This window comes from Scyliorhinus torazame, chromosome 2, assembly GCF_047496885.1.
Source record: "Scyliorhinus torazame isolate Kashiwa2021f chromosome 2, sScyTor2.1, whole genome shotgun sequence".
Classification (NCBI taxonomy): Eukaryota; Metazoa; Chordata; class Chondrichthyes; order Carcharhiniformes; family Scyliorhinidae; genus Scyliorhinus; species Scyliorhinus torazame.
Genome location: NC_092708.1, coordinates 320774408 through 320795312, shown reverse-complemented (window position 1 = coordinate 320795312; position 20905 = coordinate 320774408). Strand labels below are relative to the sequence as shown.

The window sequence follows — 20905 nt, the reverse complement described above, 5'->3', positions numbered from 1 at the left end:
TTACAGTAGATCATTTCTGCTGTAATCTGAAAATCAGAATAACTTTAAATTTACGACACTTGTACCTAACCATTCCGCACTCTGCTTGTTCTGCTCCTTTCCTGGATATTTGATTTCATGTATGCATGTCTGTTTTGTTGATCTCGTTTTAAATTTAGCGTGTAGGATCTTATGCTGTTTTGCTTGCCAGTTTTTTTGTTTGTTGCCCTGCTTGGGCTCATTCTTCCTTATCTTTTTTTGTCTTTTTCCCATTCTCCCCTTCTGCCACCCCATCCTCCTCCTAAGACAGTCAGCTAGCGAGCGTGCTTCCAGGCCTCTGCCAATATTGCTCTGTAACTGACTGCTTGGAGGTGTATGAAGGAAACTCCCCTTGCTTTTTGTCCCCTTTCCTCTCACTGGGCAAACATCTCCCTAAAATACTTCCCCAGTGCACAGCTGAGGAAAGAAAAGGTTGAGGGTGAAAATAGCACCCCTGTCATTGTGGCATGGTGTACTGGTATACCAGTGTGCTGTGCCACTGCTTGCTTGCTTGCTAGCCACTTCAGGCAGAGAAAGTAATGAATTATTATGTAACCTCCAAATGTATTTATCTTTTGGAACAGGAGAAAGATCAACAAGTTGTTGCTGTGCAGTCATTGACTAGAGATGTTCTGAAAAAACTGTTTCCCAGGGTGTTGGTGGCTTCTACCTCGGTAATTGTTATTTATTTAACATGTATAAAACGCTCGTGCTTTGTCACACACCTCTGATTCCTGCCAACCGGTCTGTGCATGTCAAAAATCCAATGTTGTCACTGTTGCTCCCAGTACCCTCTTGCCAGTACCCTCCTGGATATGTGCAGAAACACCAGTACACCCTCAGGTGATCCTCCTTGGAGGCACAGTGTAACTATGTTCTATAAATATTGTACACACATTTTCAAACTGTAGAATATCCATATGTAGAAAAAGTAATACATTTAATGAAATGGATTGCAATATAGGGCTTTTCTCCAAATAGTCTCTTTAATATACTTCTGCCCCATTGGGGTTATGCATGTGATCCTGTAATTTTAAATAATTGGTTGAATATATATTCATATAGTTTTAAGTTTAGGTATTTTCTGTCTGGTGGATTTGCAAGTGTTGTGCTAACTTTATGGAGCCGTTAAGGGCAGGTAACATAATGCTGTCGCCTAAATCAGAACTGTGATGATTTGAGTAGTGCCATCTTTGGTCCTGGCTGCTGCCTACTCTGCTGCGCTCAATGAGGCCATGGAGTAATACACACCAATTGCGCATGCATGGAGTTGGCAGCAAATGTAACCTTTGTCAAATGAACAAGAATAATTTCAGTCCAATAATATTCTGGTGGTTTGTCTTTTTTTGTTTTGCTTTTCTCTTTTGAGCTTTTTTAGGATATTTTGTTTCTGGCATATGTGCTTTTATGTTCTTAAATGAGCTGTAAGGAAATGCTCTTTTGCCTTGAAATGTTGGTCATTTGTAAGCGCCATCATTTGTTTTCTGTCTAGATTTAGAGTGCAACAAAATTAAAATTTCTGTTAAGACAATTTCAAGACCGTGCTCAAAACTAGCCACCTTTGAAATAAAGTTTTTATAAGAGATTATTAGAAAAACTGTAGTATATTCAATTTCATCATGAATTCCGACCTGCACTCCGTTAGGCAGAATAATTAATTTCTCCCCCAATATGAAAAGCAACTGTTCTTTATGCTTATAGGAATATTCTGAGTGGCTGCAAGAGTTTGAGATTTCAGCACAAAAGACTTTGTCTTCACTGCTGGCAGAGCAAGGAAAGGTTTGCATATTTAAAAATTATATTCTGGGAAAAGTTACAGTATTGCAGCAAAATATGTCCAGCAGTTGAGCTAGAAATTGGAATTATGTTGGAATGTTCATTGGTGGTATCAAAATTAGTATGGAAAATATGAAGTTGAATGATGGAAGTGTTATATTCCCTGGATATATGTGGGATGTGGGAATTGAGCAACTTCATTCACTGTTATTTGGAATTATCTCAATTTTTAAAGCATTTTTAGATTATTTGTTTGACCTTCTGAGGAGCACTATTAAATACCTTTCAAGTCAGCAGTTTGGCGATCTGATGCAGCTGGCAGAGAGATCGTCGATGCCCCTACCCTTTCAGATGGGGAACCGTTATGAGGCTTGTGCAGAAATGTCCCTTTCGTCTCCTGTTCAACAGGTGATTGCTGACAAACCAGTAATGCTGGCTGCCTTTGTGAAGCTCCCTGAATGATTGTTTAAAAATGAAGATTATTTAATTAAAAATATGAACAGAAAGGAACTTGGTCAATAGTTCAACTGCCAACAAAGCTACCCATCTTTGAAGCAGAAAGAGACTTAATTTGGGGCACGATAAAATAATGAAATTTGGTGAGATTAGAACAATGTTTGCATTCATATGCTTAAAATGTCCAATGAGCTGCTACAGTTGCTTGGGGCGGCACGGTAGCACAGTGGTGAGCACTGTTGCTTCACAGTGCCAGGGTCCCGAGTTTTATTCCCGCTTGGGTCACTGTCTGGGCGGCGTCTGCACGTTCCCCCATGTCTGCGTGGGTTCCCTTCGGATGCTCGGGTTTCCTCCCACAAGTCCCGAAAGACGTACTGTTAGGTGTTATATTCCGAATTCTCCCTGTGTACACGAACAGGCGCCGGAGTGTGGTGACTAGGGGATTTTCACCGTAACTTCATTGCAGTGTTAATGTAAGCCTACTTGTGACGATAATAAATATTATTATTTTTGATGTCTGCTGTATGAAAATGAAGGACTTATTCCACCCTAACCTTGTCACAAAAGATGGTAGAAATAAGGAAGGATGTGTCTCCAATTTGAGAAAAATTGGTAGTGTTACAAATTAAATTTCATCTGCCATATTGTTCTATAGTATTGGGAAGTCTAATAACAAATTCTGACTGTAAATATCTTTAAATTCTCATGATATATTATCTCTGTTTGACTCTTTGCAGTAGAATTAACCCCACAGTCCGTCTCCAATGTTTTCCCTTCATTTACCAGCTCTTTGGTACAAGATAGGTACTCCTTTGTTTGGTTTCACCTTGAACTAGTGAATTGTAGCCAGAGAATTAAGTCAGCAGTACCTTCTCTTCCCACTTGTCACCATCAATTTTTGGAGCCTTCGTGTTACATCCTTGCTCTCTTCCTCTTTTCCATGTTGCTCCTTGGTGACACCTGCAGACATTGGAAAGCTCAACTCTTAATCCTTCTGCTGACACTCCGTTCATTCAGCATTCAAACTTGGATAAGTCTTTGTTTCATCAGCTAAACGTTGGGAAGGCTGAAGCCATTCTATTTCATCCTAAGACCTGTACACTCTGCGCTGACTGAAAAAGCCCCCCAACCCCTGAATCATAGAATCCCTACAGTGCAGAGGAGGCCATTCGGCTCATCTGGTCTGCACTGACCCTCTGAAAGAACCCACCCCCGACATATCCCTGTATCCCAATATATCCTGCACTCTTTGGACTGTGGGAGGAAACCAGAGCAAACCCACGCAGACACTGGAAGAACGTGCAAACTCCACACAGATAATCACCCAAGGCTGGAATTATAACCAGGTCCCTGCCGATGTGAGGCAGCAGTGCTCTTTCATGCAGTTTCTCCTTTCACTTTTTAACTTATTGAAAGGGTAGATACAAACTATCCATGTCCCACTCTCGGGGACATTCCTCAAACACCTCTAACTGCTCACCTTTTTGACATCCTTTATAAAATTCACATTTTTGATATAACTTTCCTAAATCCTGCTCCTTTGACTTGGCATCTGTTTTTCCTCTCATCTATTTGAAGCACCTTAAAATGTTTATCTGTTTTAAAGGTGTATATGAGTCAAGTTATTGCTGTTATTTGTTGTTTCAAAATCTAGGTCATAGAACACAAAGAAAAGGAAGGTGAGGAGGTGCATGCAATGTTGCAGTTAGAGTGCGAAAAGTACAAGACGGTACTTGCTGAAACAGTAAGTTTAATAGTTTTCTTTCCAGTTTGGTCTTAAATATTTTTTTTCTTAAAAGTTAAAATTCCTAATTGTATTACCCCCAGGAAGGAATTTTGCAGAGGTTGCAAAATAGTGTTGAAGAGGAGGAAGGCAAATGGAAATTGAAACTGGAAGAATCTCAGAAGGCACTGATGCAGGTAGCCAGCTTATGCAATTGTGCGGCATTTCCTAGACTCTGATTATTCACTGGGGCGAAGAACTAATAAATTGGCAAATGTTCAGAGTTGTTTTACACCGATCCTTTTTCACTTGAGTTAAGACAGTAACACACAATTAATATTAGGTCAGTCTTCATGTGCTGCTCTTATGTCAAGGAAAGTACTAGAGCTGAGAAAGTGTATACAAATAGTCAGGCTGTGACATATAATTTTTCCCATTTCAACTAAGTAGAAAAGTCTCCTTCAGAAAGTTTTCTCTGGTGGTTTTCCCCTCTGTTGTAGAAAGCTTTTTTCAGTACTGCAGTCTGACTTCAATTTTAACATCCAGATTTTTTGGTAGCATATAGATATACCGATTCCTTGTTTCAGAATCTGGGACTTTTTGAAAGGGAAAGAGGAAATTAGAAGGAAAGAATGTCTTTCCTGACAGGGCTACGTGGACCTGCAAATATCCTGCATCTGTCAGAAAAATGCAAGCAGCTTGGGAAGCAGGAACAGCACGGACAAGATTACCCAATGACCAGTGTAATTTTGCTTGTAATCATTATTTATTTTTTTCTAGAATTTAAGAAAATCATTGAGATAGATTTCAGAAACCTTTAAGATAATCTGGAAAGCAAAACAAAGCTGAGGATTGTGTTCCTACTTGCCTGTGCAGGAAATTTGTCTTTTGACGATGCAAGTAAAAGAGCACTGAGCAAATTGTTGAGAAATATGCATTTTCCCCTCCTAGTTTTTAATGTTCTGTATATTACGTTCCAGGTGCAGTCATCAGCCCGCATGTTGGAACAAGAATTGGAAAAGGTGAAACGTGAAAACACAGAAGCTGAAAGTGTAGGTGAATTGTTGTTGTATGCATAAGAACCGAAAGCAGTTGCCCACATTGAATTCTTGTACGTGGAGACATTTCCGTCAGCGTTGTACTAAACAAAGAGGATCGGGGCTTTACTGGGGGCAAGGTAATCAATGATGGAGATGCGGGAGTTATTGAGGAAATCGGTGACTGCTGACATACGCCAACACATTAAGTCGGGCAGTTGAGTTTGAAAGTATCGCTGTAAATGGTTTTGATGAGGATTTGTTCTAGGGACAGGTTCAGAAAGAAGGCAGCAAAATCTGCAGGAGAGAAGCCAATGTGAATTTAATTGGAAAGTAAAGTTTTTCATTTATAGCAAATGTAATATTAACATAGAAAGCAGATATTACATAATGTAATATAAAATCACAACCAACCATATAAATCTTACCCAAAAGAAAAGCTCCCTTTCCCCAACAATAAAAAACAAATCTCTACCTTCCCCTTCCCCATAACAGCTGATGGTGACTAACTAAAGTAGGAAATGAATGGCTGCTACCTCGGGTAGAACCCCTCAGCCAACATCCTGACGGTGTACTTGACCTTCTCCATGTGCAAAAGTTCCATGAGGTCACCCAACCAGACAAAGGCACTGGGTGGGGTCGGAGGTCTCCATCCCAGCAGAATTTGCCTCTGGCCTATTAACGAGGCAAAAAGTGAGAGCATCTGCCTTCACCCCGTCTGCAACCCCACCAAGTCCGACACCCCGAAAATGGCCACCAAAGGACAAGGCTCCAGATTAATTTTAGGAATTGCTGATATGGTGCTAAGAAGGAGACCCAAAAGCTAGGGACATGACCCGAACATATGGGTATGATTAGCCTGACCCAGAGGGCACCGCTCACACATGTCCTCCACTCGCAAAAAGAAACCACTTCTCCTACCTTTAGGTAGGTGAGCCCTATGTGCCACCGTGAGCTGAATTGGGCTGAGTCGTGCGCAGGAGGGCATGAGGTTTGCCCTGCGAAGGGCCTCTCACCACACGTCCTCATCTAAAGTAGGTCCCAGCTCCTCCCATTTTGCTCGCACCTCGTGCAGTGGGACCACCCTCTATTTACAGGCTCTGCCCGTAGATACCTGACATGCTCCTCCCACCAGACCCTGCTCATGATAGGATCCTCTTCAACAAGGCGGGCTGCAGAGCCAAGGGAAATGTATGAAAGGTTTTCGGACTGAATCATGTATTTGGAGGCAATGGAGCAAGTTCGCCCCTGAAAGTTGGAACTTCGTTGATAGCTCCTCCAAACTTGCAAACTGTCCCTCCACAAATAAATCCCCAAAACTCTCCAGGCCTTTCCCTCCCAAGACCTGAACGTCGCGTCTAATCCCAACAGTACAAATAGGTGGGTGCCACAGTTAGGGGCCTGCAATGACATGGAGCTGAATTTATAATACTGCCTACATTCCCTCCTTATAAGTGGACACTGCAGAGAAGAGAAGCGAGGCCGTTGCCAAAATCCTTGAACTAAAGCCCCAACAAGAGCTCGCTTCCATCTGTCCCCATATGGATCAACTCCCCAGCCACCCCAGCATCATCTCGATGTGGCCGCCCAACAGTAAAAAAGCAAGTTGGGTAATGCTAGACCCCACTACTGCCGGTCCCTCTGAAGGAATGGCCTGGGGATTCTTGGGGTCTTACCGACCCAAATGAAGGAGGCCACTAACTTGCTAATCCTAACAAAAAAAGAGTGCGGGAGAAAAATGGGAGACACTGAAAAAGAAATACAAACCTTGGGAAGATATTCATTTTTATAGTCTGAATCCTGCCCGCCAAGCCTTATGTCTCTCCATTTACCCGACGATCTCCGCACCATGCAAAAGGCTCAAATGCCAATGCTGGTGATAGCGGGGACACCCTTGCCTTGGACCCCTACTCAGTAAAAAAATACCCACAGTTTGATGCGTTAGTGCGTACACTGGCCATGTGGCCCCTATACAGTGGCCAAGCCCACAAAATGAACTTCTGGTGTTACGACACCCTGGGTTAGTGTCAATTCCGGCCCCAGAGTCCCAATAATTGTATAGCTTCTTCTGAGAACTGCTCCAGTGACTTTTGGCCACCAGATTTGTGAGTAAAACACACGATAACAAGAAAAGAGATAAACATGTAATAGTGATCTATGTCTATGATACTAGAATAACGGCCTGCTAATCTAATTAATTCCCCTTTTACCGTCCCACCCTCTACCCAAACACAAACAAGACAGACGTGATGGGTAAGGAACCCTGTAACAAAGAATCATTAAACATAAGGAACCCTGTAACAAGGAATCATTAAACATATTCATTAATCATTGTGTTAACTGGCCCATAGACTCCTTCTATAATTTGATGGGAACCCATCAGGGGTTGCAGTAACCTGGTTGCATTTTTCCAGTGCCTTTCAATACTTTCTCGGGGCTCAACAGGGCCTCTAACCCCTCCATTCTCTCTCTCTCGCTCTCTCCACCACCGGGAAGGGCAACCCATCTAGGAAATCCAGCATGACGAATCCATTCTCAGGGGCTCTGACCTATAGAGATTACTGCAAATGCCTCAAAGCCACATTAACCTCACTCTGGGTGGAAACCAAGCTACTGCATGGGTTCTTGATCTGTATGATCTGGGAAACCACCTGCTGACCCAGCTGGTGGGCTAAACATGACTAGCCTTCTCCCTGTACTAGTAAAATACCCCCCTCGAGCGCTGCAACTGACTCACTGCCTTCCCTGTGAACAACGGATCAACCTGCGTTTGCAGCTGCATCCTATTTGCCAGCAACCCTGGGGTAGGATCACACAAATATCAGCGATCCATCTCAAGAATTGCACCCACCAATCGTTGACGCTCCGCGCCATCAGTCCTCACAAAATGTGCCTTATAGGAGATTACCTCCCCTCTAACAACCGGCTTAAGGGCTCCCCACAGCGTGGAGGGGGAGAAGTTGTTCTTGTTGGACTTTATATACTCCTCGGTGGCCATGAAACTGTGCCCACAAAGCCCTTTATCTGCTAACAGTGCTACACCTAACCTCTGCAGCAGGTGTTGAATGGGATCCGTCTCCACGACCAAGTCCACAATATGTGGAGCATGGTCCGAGATTACAATTGACGAGTACTCCACCCTCCTCACTCAAAGGAGGAGGGACCTACCCAGCGGAAGAAGTGGATCCTGGAATAAACCTTGTGGGTTCCTTAACCTGTGGGTGTAGACCTCCGGTAGCGTCCATTGAGTGAGTGGTCGCACATTTGGCAACTCCTGCTCGAGGCAGTGTTTTTTTTTTTTCTTTTGGTCCTGTCCTTTCTTTTGGTCCATTTCCCCATTTGTTGGGCTGAAGTTTTGGTGGGAAATGGTGTAGAAGTGGTGAAGGAAAGTTAAACTCCACTGGTGGTGCTGGTAGATGGTTCCACTGACCAGAAGTTGGTCGAGTAGAAGGGAGCTGTTGGAGCAAGAAATTCTTTGTGCGCCACAGGTGAAGATGGCGGATTGTAAAAGGCCAGCCCTGCCTGCCCAGTGGTCAACGGGACAGCTGGTGGACTTCTTCAATGGTATGTTCACCCAGCAGAGGAGGGAAGCCCAGGAGAACCTAGCCAAGCTGGAATTCATCGAGTGGAACAGAGGCTGGAGTCCCAGGACAAGGCTATTCGGAAAGTGGAGGAGTCGGTGGGGGAGCACGAGGAGCAGCTTACCTCATTGGCGGCCGAGATCGGGATGATGCAGGAAACCCAGAAGGGGCTGAAGGCGGTGGAGGGTTGGAGAACAGTTCCTGAAGGCAAAACCTAAGAATTGTGCGGATGCCCAAGGACATTCAGGAAGCGGATGCTGGCTCATATGTAGCCAAGTTGTTGGAGAAGCTGATAGGGGAGGGGGCCATTGATCAGCCCTGGAGGTCGACAAGGTGCACAGGACACTGATATGGAAACCGCAGGCGAATGAGCCGCTGAAGGCAATGGTGATGCGGCTCCACTAATTCCTCAACAAGGAGAAAATATTGCGGTGGGCAAGGCAGATGAGCTGCACCGGGGAAGGTAATGAGCCCTGGGTGTACCAGGACCTGAGTGCAGAACCAGCAAAGAGGAGAGCCGGGTTTAATCGAGTGAAGGCTGCCCTCTTTAAGAAGGGGGTGAAGTTTGGGATGCTGTACCGGCCCGCCTCTGGCTGACTTACAACAGTCAAGAACATTATTTTGGGACATCAGAGGAGGCAATAGAGTTTTTAAGGGACAATGGACTGGCAGGAGATGATGGACTCTGAACTATGGAGGAGTTGTGAGGAGATGTTGGGTTTTTTTTCCTACCCTTGTCGCCTCTTTGTTGATTATGGGAAAATCTTTTTTTTTTTTTTTTGAGGGGCCTTGTTGGGTTCTGTGGCGTGGTATTTGGGAAACGTAGAGGGTGAGTGCACCGTTTTCTTATTTCATTGTTTGTGAGGTGTGCAAGCGGGGGGAGGGGGATCAGCAGGGGGTGGGAGGTTTTACACCATGAGCAGGGGCTGTCAGGCTAGCCAGGCGGGGTAGTTAACGGGCGAGCAGTAGGGGTGAGCAGGTGGTTGGTGTAGCAGAGGGGGATGCAATTGTTTTGATTAGGTGAGTGGGGGTTGCTGACAAAGGTGTGGTTGCTGTAGTGAAGCAAGGGAGCTGGCGATGGCGGACATCGGAGGGTGGGCTGGGAGAGTCGTGTGACCCGGGCCAGGGGCTGATGGTTGATCGTGGGGGGGGTTCCGGGTGTCATTCACATGGAATGTAAGAAGGTTGAATGGGCCAGTCAAACGGTTGCACGTGTTCATGCATTTGAAGAGCTTGAAGGTGGACGTGGCCTTTTTGCAAGAAATGCACCAGGAGATCGGGGATCAGACTAGGCGAAGGAAAGGGTGGGTCGGGCAAGTCTTTCATTCGGGACTAGATATGAAATCGCGGGGGTTGGCGGTGCTGATAAACATACCGGTGGCCTTTGAGGTGGGGAAAATTGTGGCAGATTCGTGAGGGAGGTTCGTGATGGTGAATGAGAAGCTGGAGAGGCTGCCATGGTCTTGGTGAATGAGGTGAGTGCTGTGGAAGATCCTGGACCTGGAATCACACCGGTTGATCATGGGAGGGGATTTTAACACTGTCAATGAATTGGGGTTGGACCAGTCAAGCCCGAAGCTGGGGAGGGTGTCGGGGATGGCGAAGTAGCTGAAGGGGTTCATGGAGCCATGGAGGGGGTATATCCGTGGAGGTTTGGGAGGCCGAGAGCGAAGGACTACTCTTATTTCCCCCATGTGCACAGTGTGTATGCGCGGATTGATTATTTTGTGGTGAACAACGGGGTTGCAGGCGGGGGTTTAGACCACGCGCTGCACTGGGTGGACTTACAAGTGGATTTTGGGGGGGGGGGGGGCAGCGCCTGCAGTGGAGACTGGATGTAGGGCTGTTAGCGGATGAGGAGGTGTGCGAGCGGGTGAGGGCTGCCATTCTAGGGTACGTGGGACTGAATGATGTAGGTGAGGTGTCGGCCGGCACGCTATGGGGGGCGCTCAAGGCAGATTTGGATGCAGAAGGAAAAGGTGGAGCGAGCAGAGATGTCAAGGCTGGTGGCCAAGATCCTGTGGGTTTCTAGGAGGTATTCAGAGGCCCCGGAGGCGGTATTGTTGAAGGAGAGGCAGAAGCTCCAGATGAAGTTTGGGTTGGTGTCCGCGAGGAAGGCAGAGGGGCAGTGTACGAGTACGGGAGAAGGCGAGCAGGAGGCTGGCCCACCAACTTAGGAAGCAGGTGGCGGCAAGGGAGATCGGCAGGGTGAATGACGGAAGGGGAAGGGTGGTGCTGGACACAGTGTGGATTAATGGGGTTTTTGAGGAATTTTATAGGAGGCTATGCAAATCCGAGTCCCCAGCCAAGGGGGAGGGAATGCAGTGGTTCTTGGACGGGTTGGAGTTCTCCAGGGTGGAGGAGGACTTGGTGGAGAGGCTTTGGGCCCCCATTGGACTGGTTGAGGTGCTGAGGGCGATGCAGGCAGGGAAGGCCCTGGCCTGGATGAGTTCCCTGTAGAATTTTAAAAGACGCTTGCTGGGTATCTGGGGTCCCTGCTGGTGAGGGCATATAATGAGGTGAGGGATAAGGGGATCCCCTCCTACATTACAGCAGGCGTCCATATCCCTAATATTAAAGAAGGAAAAAGATCCAGAGCAGTATGAGTCCTACCGCCCAATTTCGTTGTTAAATGTGGACGCCAAATTGTTGGCCCTGCGGATTGAAGACTGTGTGCAAGGGGTGTTGGGGGAAGACCAGACTGGGTTCATAAAGGGGAGGCAACTGTCGGCGAATGTCAGGAGATTACTGAACATGGTAATGATGCCCTCCGGAGGGACAGGATGTGGACGTGGCAGTTGCTATGGACGCGGAGAAGTTGTTTGATCGGGTGGAGCGGGATAGCTGTGGGATGTGTTAGGACGGTTTGGGTTCATGCAGGGATTTGTAGCCTGGGTCCGATTGTTATATCGGGTGCCGGTAGCGAGCGTACCATCGAGTTCGGGGTACTTTGGGCTACACCGTGGGACGGCAGGGGTGCCCACTCTCTCAGTTGCTCTTTGCCTTGGCAATAGAGCCTTTGGCAGTAGCGTCAAGAAGTTGGAGAGGGATTGTGCGGGGGCCGGGGGGGAATTGAGCACGGTCTCGCTATATGTGGATGACCTGTTGCTTTATATTTCGGACCCACTGGGTGACATTGGGTGAATTATGTGTAAACAAGGGGAAGAGTGAGGTCTTCCCGGTTGAGGCCAGGGAGCAGCAGGGAAGCTTGGGTGAGCTGCCGTTTAATGTGGTGGGTGCGAGCTTCAGATAAAATACTCAGTGGGATTCAGACCCTCCATCTCCCCCCGGCAAACCCACGACTGTCAATCTCCTCGAACGATTTTAGAGATCGCCGGCTTTAGCCTTCTAACTTCTTGTCTCCGAAAACCCTGGCAAAAAAAGACTTTAAAACCAGGATCCTGACTGGAGCTGTAAGCAACCTCGCTTACGCCACCGCTGAAAGTCCTTCAGGTTTTCTACTTTAAGGGGACAATGATGATTTTTCCTTTTGAATGATGGGAGAGTGCAGGGTAGAGTTGTGACTTTATCAAAGGGGAATCCAAGCTTCGGACTTTGGATCAATGCTTAAGACAGTGGCAGAAGAGGGGGAATACAAAAAGACAGAAGCAGATTTGAGGTAGGAGCTATTGGGACAATTTGTCAGAGGGGAGGTGGTAGAAAAGATGGAGATGCAGTAGGAAGACTGAGGAAATGATGGGGAGAGTGTTGGCAAAAGAGACCAAAGGTGCTTTCCAAACAAGTTTTTGTACAACTTATTGGGACTATATTAAATGAATTGAGTGGTAGAAAGATTCTGTTTTGCAGTAATTACAAGAATACAATGTGTGCTTGGAGGTTTGAGAAATAAACTCTGAAAATAACTTTCCCTGCCAGAATCCTATCAACAAAGCAATGATAAACAGAGCAACTAAAAGCACAGAAATTGGAAATTTAAAACTATGCCACGTTGTGCCAAGTGTCCAGTGGACCAGGGAACAGAATGCAGTTAAAGTTTGAGGACTGGGGAATATAAATGGATTGACAGATAAATGCAATTATGACCAATCAAAAAGGGTTGGCCTTTACTAGTTGCTCTTTTTTTGGATTTTAGTTGAGCTACAGGGATAGACCAGGGGAATGAGATTGACTGGAGTTTCCTGCAAAGAGCTGGCATGGATTTGATTGTCTGAAATACCTCATTCTGTGCCATTACTGTGTCATTTTAAGTGGGATGTCATTATCTGAAAGGTCCTGATTTAATTGATAATTTGTCTCCTTGCCTATTGGTCTCAGACAGGTCGACATAGTTTGCCCTCGATGTTAGTTCTCAGTCCTGTGTTCAACATCTGGTTTTCCAGACTAGCCACCACTTGAAATAAATTACAAAATTGTTTTTCAGTGAATTGAACTGCTACAAAGGTTATTTGGCATTGGCCACTCTGAACTGCTGTAAGTAAAGCACCATAAAATGAATGCTGTTAATATTAAAACTAATCTAATTTACTTTTTGCAGTTTAGAAAACAAAGCATTCATCTTGAGTCCGAGTTGGAGAAGGTGGAATCGGAAAGAGCTACTTGTGTGACTGAAGTCAGAGAAGTAGGTCTTATTTTAATTGGCTGTCTTGGCATTCTGCTATTTTTCACAACTTTACAATAATCCTTAAAATTATGGGTTGTAGTTGCAGAAAGTAAACCAAACTGAATGAGAGTAGCCTCAGATTTTTTTTTTTAAAAAGTTTTTTGGATTTAGAAGTTACTTTCATCACACAACAATCAGGAAGTTTTTAGCCTTTAACAATATATCAGCCTAATTTAAACATTTGCGTAACCGTCCCAGGAACAGTTTAAATTGGATTGTAAACTTCATTTCAGCTCAAAGTTCTGTTGACTGAATTGCAGAAAAAGCTTGATGATTCTTGTGCTGAAGCAGTAAAACAGAATGAAGAACTAAATTTGGTAAGACATTCATTCCTTGTAACCGTTTTCAAATTCTTTCCAAAGGTTGCTCATTAAATTTTATGGCAGCCAATCATGCACTGTGTCCTGCACTAACCTGCCTCATAATTAATATACCCATGCCACTTTCTAACTTCTAGCATAAACTTGTATTGTAATTCACGAGGCTTCAGGACATCCTGTGACATCTGTTTAAACTTTTTATTTAAAAGAAGCAGTATTCACACCTCTAACATTCTCTAAAGTTAATCCATTTCATATCGCCAAGATGTTTAATGTTTAAGCAAAATGAGAGCTTTTGCTTGTGTGGGGAAGAAGATAATTCGGAGAATTTCAAAAAGAACTGGAATTTGGCAATCAATTTGAGTCTGGGCAGAAATGAAGTGACATTGCTCTCTGGTTCAACAATTCATTCTAAAGTATAACTAGAATTTAAGAATTGCACAAGTAACATTAGCTGATTTTTTTTTTTTAAACTGTCAAATGTGGCATTAAAGAATTCAATAGGATTCTCCATTTGCTTGACAATGTCTCCTTGAGATTGCTCCCCTTTCTGGCTTAGCTTTTTACAAGCTGTAGCTGAAGAGAGTCATGCACAGCAGAAAGGCCCCAGTTTAAACCGTCTTTCTTGCCCCTTAATTCATTCACTGGCTGCAGGTGTCACTGGCTAGGCTAGCATTTATTGCCCATGGAAGGTGGTAATGAGCTGTTGTAATCTGTGTGTAGATACACCTACTGGTGGTGTGAGGAATGGAATCTGTCTGATTTTGATCTCTATTGGGAATGGATAACAATATAACAGTTAAAAGTTTTTTCGATCGAGTTACAGTGGGAAATATTAGACGAGGTTTCCACTATTGCTTTTTAGGAACTCCTGTTTGAGGTACATAAGTGAACCAGCATGAGCAGACCAGGTTTGCCTTTTCCCCCTGGTTTGAATATACTGATACTTGCTGTCGATGGTCACTTGGTGAAGTATTGAATGTTGTTGGGCAACCAGATACCTTCCTTCAGCAGGGGGTCAATGCCTTCTGGCAGGGAGACGGAGAAAATTGTCAGAAAATAAAACAAATTAACAATTAACTTGTGTCTTGTTTTAATTTGCAGCTTAAAGCTCAATTATCTGAAACCTCAGCGAAACTGAAGACTGAACAGAATGAGGCTCAGAATATGGTTTCCAATCTGCACCAGGTAAAATACTGTATTTGCTGCATCAGGAATGCTGCATGGTGTACATCGTTAAGACCAACCTCCCATATATAAATCTCAAGCATTTTTGTTGAGCCTACCCAAACATTTGTTTTTTTTGTTAAATCAGTTTTTAACATTTATTCCAAAACAAATTTTCATTGCAATTTATGTTCCTAAACTGTAATCTTCATTGCAATTTAAGTAACATTTAAATGAAAGAAGAGAGAAAATATGCAAACAAAGCACTGTCACTATGGTTCATTTCTGGAAGAATAGATTTGAAAAACCGGGAAATCGTGTTAAACGCGTGTAAGCTTGGTTAGAACAGATTTGTGTTTGGGTCTGGACTGAATGTTACAAAAATAGAAACCCTGAGGATGGTGCAAAAAAGATTTGGATGGATGGTACTAAAACTGAGATTATAACTTTTAGGCTTGGTGCTCTTTTCAAGAGATGAGTAATCTAACCAAGATCATTAAAATGTAATTTTTACAGGGTAGATGTAAAATTGATTTATGGGAGAGTCAAAAACCAGGGGTTGTAAGTAATAAATCCAGTAAAGGGTTCAGGAGAAACCTCTTGGGGTTAGAATGTGGAACTGGTTCGCAGGATACAGGTAATTGAGGCAAATAACATAGATTCTTTAAGGGGTCCGTGAATAAGTACATAAGAGAGAAAGGAATAAGACCATAAGACATAGGAGCGGAAGTAAGGCCATTCGGCCCATCGAGTCCACTCCACCATTCAATCATGGCTGATTTCAACTCCATTTACGCGCTCTCCATAGACCTTAATTCCTCGAGAAATCAAGAATTTATCAACTTCTGTCTTAAAGACACTCAACGTCCCGGCCTCCACCGCCCTCTGTGGCAATGAATTCCACAGACCCACCATTCTCTGGCTGAAGAAATTTCTCCTCATCTCTGTTCTAAAGTGACTCCCTTTTATTCTAAGGCTGTGCCTCCGGGTCCTAGTCTCCCCTGCTAATGGAAACAACTTCCCTACGTCCAACCTATCTAAGCCATTCATTATCTTGTAAGTTTCTATTAGATCTCCCCTCAACCTCCTAAACTCCAATGAATATAATCCCAGGATCCTCAGACGTTCATCGTATGTTAGGCCTCCATTCCTGGGATCATCCGTGTGAATCTCCGCTGGACCCGCTCCAGTGCCAGTATGTCCTTCCTGAGGTGTGGGGCCCAAAATTGCTCACCGTATTCTAAATGGGGCCTAACTAATGCTTTATAAAGCTTCAGAAGTACATCCCTGCTTTTATATTCCAAGCCTCTTGAGATGACTGACAACATTGCATTTGCTTTCTTAATTACGGACTCAACCTGCAAGTTTACCTTTAGAGAATCCTGGACTAGGACTCCCAAGTCCCTTTGCACTTCAGCATTATGAATTTTGTCACCGTTTAGAAAATAGTCCATGCCTCTATTCTTTTTTCCAAAGTGCAAGACCTCGCACTTGCCCACGTTGAATTTCATCAGCCATTTCTTGGACCACTCTCCTAAACTGTCTAAATCTTTCTGCAGCCTCTCCACCTCTCCCATACTACCTGCCCCTCCACCTATCTTTGTATCATCGGCAAACTTAGCCAGAATGCCCCCAGTCCTGTCATCTAGATCGTTAATATATAAAGAGAACAGCTGTGGCCCCAACACTGAACCCTGCGGGACACCGGTTGCCATTCCGAAAAAGAACCTTTTATCCCAACTCTCTGCCTTCTGCCTGACAGCCAATCGTCAATCCATGTTAGTACCTTGCCTCGAATACCATGGGCCCTTATTTTACTCAGCAGTCTCCCGTGAGGCACCTTATCAAAGGCCTTTTGGAAGTCAAGATAGAGAACATCCATTGGCTCTCCTTGGTCTAACCTATTTGTTATCTCTTCAAAGAACTCTAACAGGTTTGTCAGGCACGACCTCCCCTTACTAAATCCATGCTGACTTGTCCTAATCCGACCCTGCACTTCCAAGAATTTAGAAATCTCATCCTTAACAATGGATTCTAGAATCTTGCCAACAACCGAGGTTAGGCTAATTGGCCTATAATTTTCCATCTTTTTCCTTGTTCCCTTCTTGAAAAGGGGGGTTACAACAGCAATTTTCCAATCCTCTGGGACTTTCCCTGACTCCAGTGACTTTTGAAAGATCATAACTAACGCCTCCACTATTTCTTCAGCCATCTCCTTTAGAACTCTAGGATGTAGCCCATCTGGGCCCGGAGATTTATCAATTTTTAGACCTCTTAGTTTCTCTAGCACTTTCTCCTTTGTGATGGCTACCATATTCAACTCTGCCCCCTGACTCTCTGGAATTGTTGGGATATTACTCATGTCTTCTACTGTGAAGACTGACGCAAAGTACTTATTTAGTTCCTCCGCTATTTCCTTGTCTCCCATCACTAGATTACCAGCGTCATTTTGGAGCGGCCCAATGTCAACATTTGCCTCCCGTTTGTTTTTAATGTATTTAAAGAAACTTTTACTCTCATTCCTAATGTTACTGGCTAGCCTACCTTCATATTTGATCCTCTCTTTCCTTATTTCTCTCTTTGTTATCCTCTGTTTGTTTTTGTAGCCTTCCCAATCTTCTGACTTCCCACTACTCTTTGCCACATTATAGGCTTTCTCTTTTGCTTTGATGCATTCCCTAACTTCCTTTGTCAGCCATGGCTGCCTAATTCCCCCTCTGATAACCTTTCTTTTCTTTGGGATGAACCTCTGTACTGTGTCCTCAATTACTCCCAGAAACTCCTGCCATTGCTGTTCTACTGTCTTTCCCACTAGGCTCTGCTCCCAGTCGATTTTCGTCAGTTCCTCCCTCATGGCCCTGTAGTTACCTTTATTTAACTGTGACACCTTTACATCTGATTCTACCTTCTTTCTTTCAAATTGGAGATTGAATTCTACCATATTATGATCACTGCCTCCTAAGTGCTCCCTTACTTTAAGATCTTTAATCAAGTCTGGCTCATTACATAACACTAAGTCCAGAATGGCCTGTTCCCTCGTGGGCTCCATCGCAAGCTGTTCCAAAAAGCCCTCCTGTAAACATTCAATGAATTCCCTTTCCTTGGGTCCACTGGCAGCATTATTTACCCAGACCACCTGCATATTGAAGTCCCCCAGGATCACTGTGACCTTGCCTTTCTGACATGCACTTTCTATTTTGTGGTGCATTTTGTGCCCCCGGTCCTGACCACTGTTAGGAGGCCTGTACATAACTCCCATTCTGGTTTTTTTGTCTTTGTGGTTCCTCAACTCTACCCACACAGACTCCACATCATCTGACCCTATGTCGTTTAGTGCTATTGATTTAATTTCATTCCTAATTAACAAGGCAACCCCGCCCCCTCTGCCCACCTCTGTCTTTTCGATAGGTTGTGAATCCCTGGATGTTTAAATGCCAGTCCTGAACCCCCTGCAACCATGTCTCTGTGATGCCTACCACATCGTACCTGCCAGTCACAATCTGGGCCACAAGCTCATCTACCTTGTTCCGTACACTGCGCGCATTTAAATATAGCACCTTTAATTCTCTATTGACCGTCCCTTTTTGTTTTCTTAGTGTGGTGGACCTTGGTTTACTGAGCCTTTCCATACACTATGTCATATTTTGTGGGATGGGGACTATCGTAACCTCTCCTGAGTTTTGTCTTTTCGTGCTTTTTTTGTATTCCTAAGCAGCTACGCTTCCCACTGATTACTTCACCTCTTGGTTCCCTGACTTTCCCTTCCCCCCCCCCCAATCTTTAGTTTAAAGTCCTATTGACCACCCTATTTACTCTGGTCAGAACACTGGTCCCAGCTCGGTTCAGGTGGAGACCATCTCAATGGTATAGGTCCCCCCCTGTCCCAAAACTGATGCCAGTGTCCCATGAAAAGGAACCCCTCTTTCCGACACCACTCTTTCAGCCACGTGTTAACTTCCCTTATTCTTGCCTCCCTATGCCAATTTGCACGTGGCTCGGGCAGTAATCCGGAGATTATGACCCTTGAGGACCTGTTTTTTAAAATTTGAATCCTAGCTCTTTATAATCTCTAAACAGGTCCTCTTTCCTAGACTTGCCTATGTTGTTGGTACCGACATGGACCACAACAACTGGATCCTCCCCCTCCCTCTCCTGTATCCTTTCAAGCCGGTCAGAGATGTCCCGCACCCTAGCACCGGGCAGGCAACATACCATGCGGGACTCTTTATCCTGCTCACAAAGGATACTATCTATCCCCATGATAATAGAATCCCCTACAACTACAACTTGCCTATTTACTCCCTCCCCTTGAATGGCCTGCTGAACCATGGTGCCTTGGTCAGCTGACTCATCCTTCCTGCAGCCCTGTTCGCCATCCACACAGGGAGCAAGTTCCTCATACCTGTTGGACAGGGTCAAGGGCTGAGGCTCCTGAGTTCCTGACTGCTGGTTCCCTTTACCTGCCTGACTTGCAGTCACACCCTGCTGTCCCTGGCCACTGGCAGGATTTAAACTACTTACTCTGACAGGTGTGACTGCCTCCTGAAACAGTGTCCAGGCAAGTCTCCCCCTCCCGGATGTGCCTCAGTGTTTGAAGCTCAGACTCTAGCTCATCAACTCTGAGCCGGAGCTCTTCGAGCAGCCAACACTTACTGCAGATGTGGTCGCTGCAGCTCGCAATGGGATCTGCCAGCTCCCACATCAAGCAGCTCAAGCACATCACCTGACCAGCCATCACTAATTAATTAATTAGTTTAATTTAAGTTTACGAGTTTAGCTGTGTTTTTAAAAAAAATTTGGGTCAGATTTGCTATCAACCAATCAGATCACAGCTTCCCTCTGACGTCACTTTTGGGGAAAAAAACCTGGAAAACAGGAAGTTACCGTTAGGTTTTTATACTCACAGAGACTGCTCCTCCTCCTCCGAACGGCTCCCAAAATTAGGCCCGAAGAAAGAGAGAGAACAAAACAATAGATGGCCATATACCTGAGAGTTGGTAATGTAGAGAAGGGGATGGGCTCATTTGTAGTGTAAATACTGGCCAGACTGGCATGTTGCTGTTCTATAAATTCTATGCCGAGAGGACATTTTTTAACACTACTTGGAAGTGATAAAGGAGAAGGGAAGAATCATAAGAGCACTTCTAATTTCTATATTTCACTATACCAGAAACGTACCCCACAATTCAAGTTTTTGCAGTGCTGTTGCAGCTTGAAAACATTACTTGGCATGTATAACAGAGCAGGCTTAATCTTAAACTGTTGATTCACATTCTGTAACTGCACCTTTTCCTTTCAATATTGCTTCAAAATATGAAAAACATTGAGCTTTCTTGCATATTAAAGTTTTATAATATTCTAATTCGCAGGCTCAAGAATCTCTGAAAGTTATTCAGGCAGAAATAGCAAGAACCCAAAGAGACGACAACGCCATAGATAATAGCGATGTTTCAGAAGTGAAGGTGTGTATTTTTAAAACAAATTGACACTTGACATACCAGTCCCCCAACTGCATGTTTCTCAGCAGTGTGTTGTTCACATGCAGCAGGATTCTCTACTCGCGTCGCTTGTCAATGGGATTTCCCATTGAAGTCGCCCCAACCTGCTGGGAAACCCGCGAGTGGCGGGGCAGGGGGGGGGGCTCTACCACTGGGAACAGAGAATCCCAGCGGCCGAAGAATTATGGCCCAAATAAATTACATCAACGGTCCAGTCCGTACTGTTGGTAAAGCTAATAAGTAACCAGCCAAGTTGGCCCTTCTCCGAATTAAATTCCAGTTAAGCTCATGCCTTGTGAAGTTTTCTTGATTATAGTTCACATCAAGATTTATCTCTGCTTGGATCAGACATTCCACTGTTAGCTTTTATAGATATCGAAACATTTTTGTCAGGAAAATGTCCCCCTTTCTGAATTGACATCAGCATTGTTTAATTCTTTGAAAGCAGTTATAATCACAAATAACTATATTTGATTTATCATTTAAAATATCTGTTCAATATCCCATAGAGAAATTATATTTATAACAATTATTTTGTATGAAGAAATCATAGTAGTGCTGGTGATAAATTAACAATCATTGTTTCAACTGAATTGTCTTATTTGGGATTGATCTTTAGAAGAAGTGATTTATAAGTAAGTGGGCATCTTGTTTAGTTGCTCATAGTAATCACAAAATCAGATTTGTTACAGTGCAGACATAGGTCAT

At 44.3% G+C, this 20905-nt stretch overlaps 1 protein-coding gene across 8 annotated transcripts in view; it reads left to right on the top strand.

The window, feature by feature from the left end:
* ktn1 (kinectin 1) overlaps nt 1–20905 on the top strand; it is a 180507-nt gene that overhangs the window by 152010 nt on the left and 7592 nt on the right. For 6 of the 8 annotated variants that reach the window (XM_072489693.1, XM_072489692.1, XM_072489665.1 and 3 more), the window contains 9 exons: nt 603–692; nt 1720–1797; nt 3905–3994; nt 4078–4170; nt 4954–5025; nt 13087–13170; nt 13446–13529; nt 14637–14720; nt 20069–20161. In XM_072489693.1, coding sequence (XP_072345794.1) covers nt 603–692; nt 1720–1797; nt 3905–3994; nt 4078–4170; nt 4954–5025; nt 13087–13170; nt 13446–13529; nt 14637–14720; nt 20069–20161 — 768 coding nt within the window. The remainder of the gene's footprint in view (nt 1–602; nt 693–1719; nt 1798–3904; nt 3995–4077; nt 4171–4953; nt 5026–13086; nt 13171–13445; nt 13530–14636; nt 14721–20068; nt 20162–20905) is intronic. The other 2 variants (XM_072489690.1, XM_072489694.1) reach the window with 2 other exon arrangements.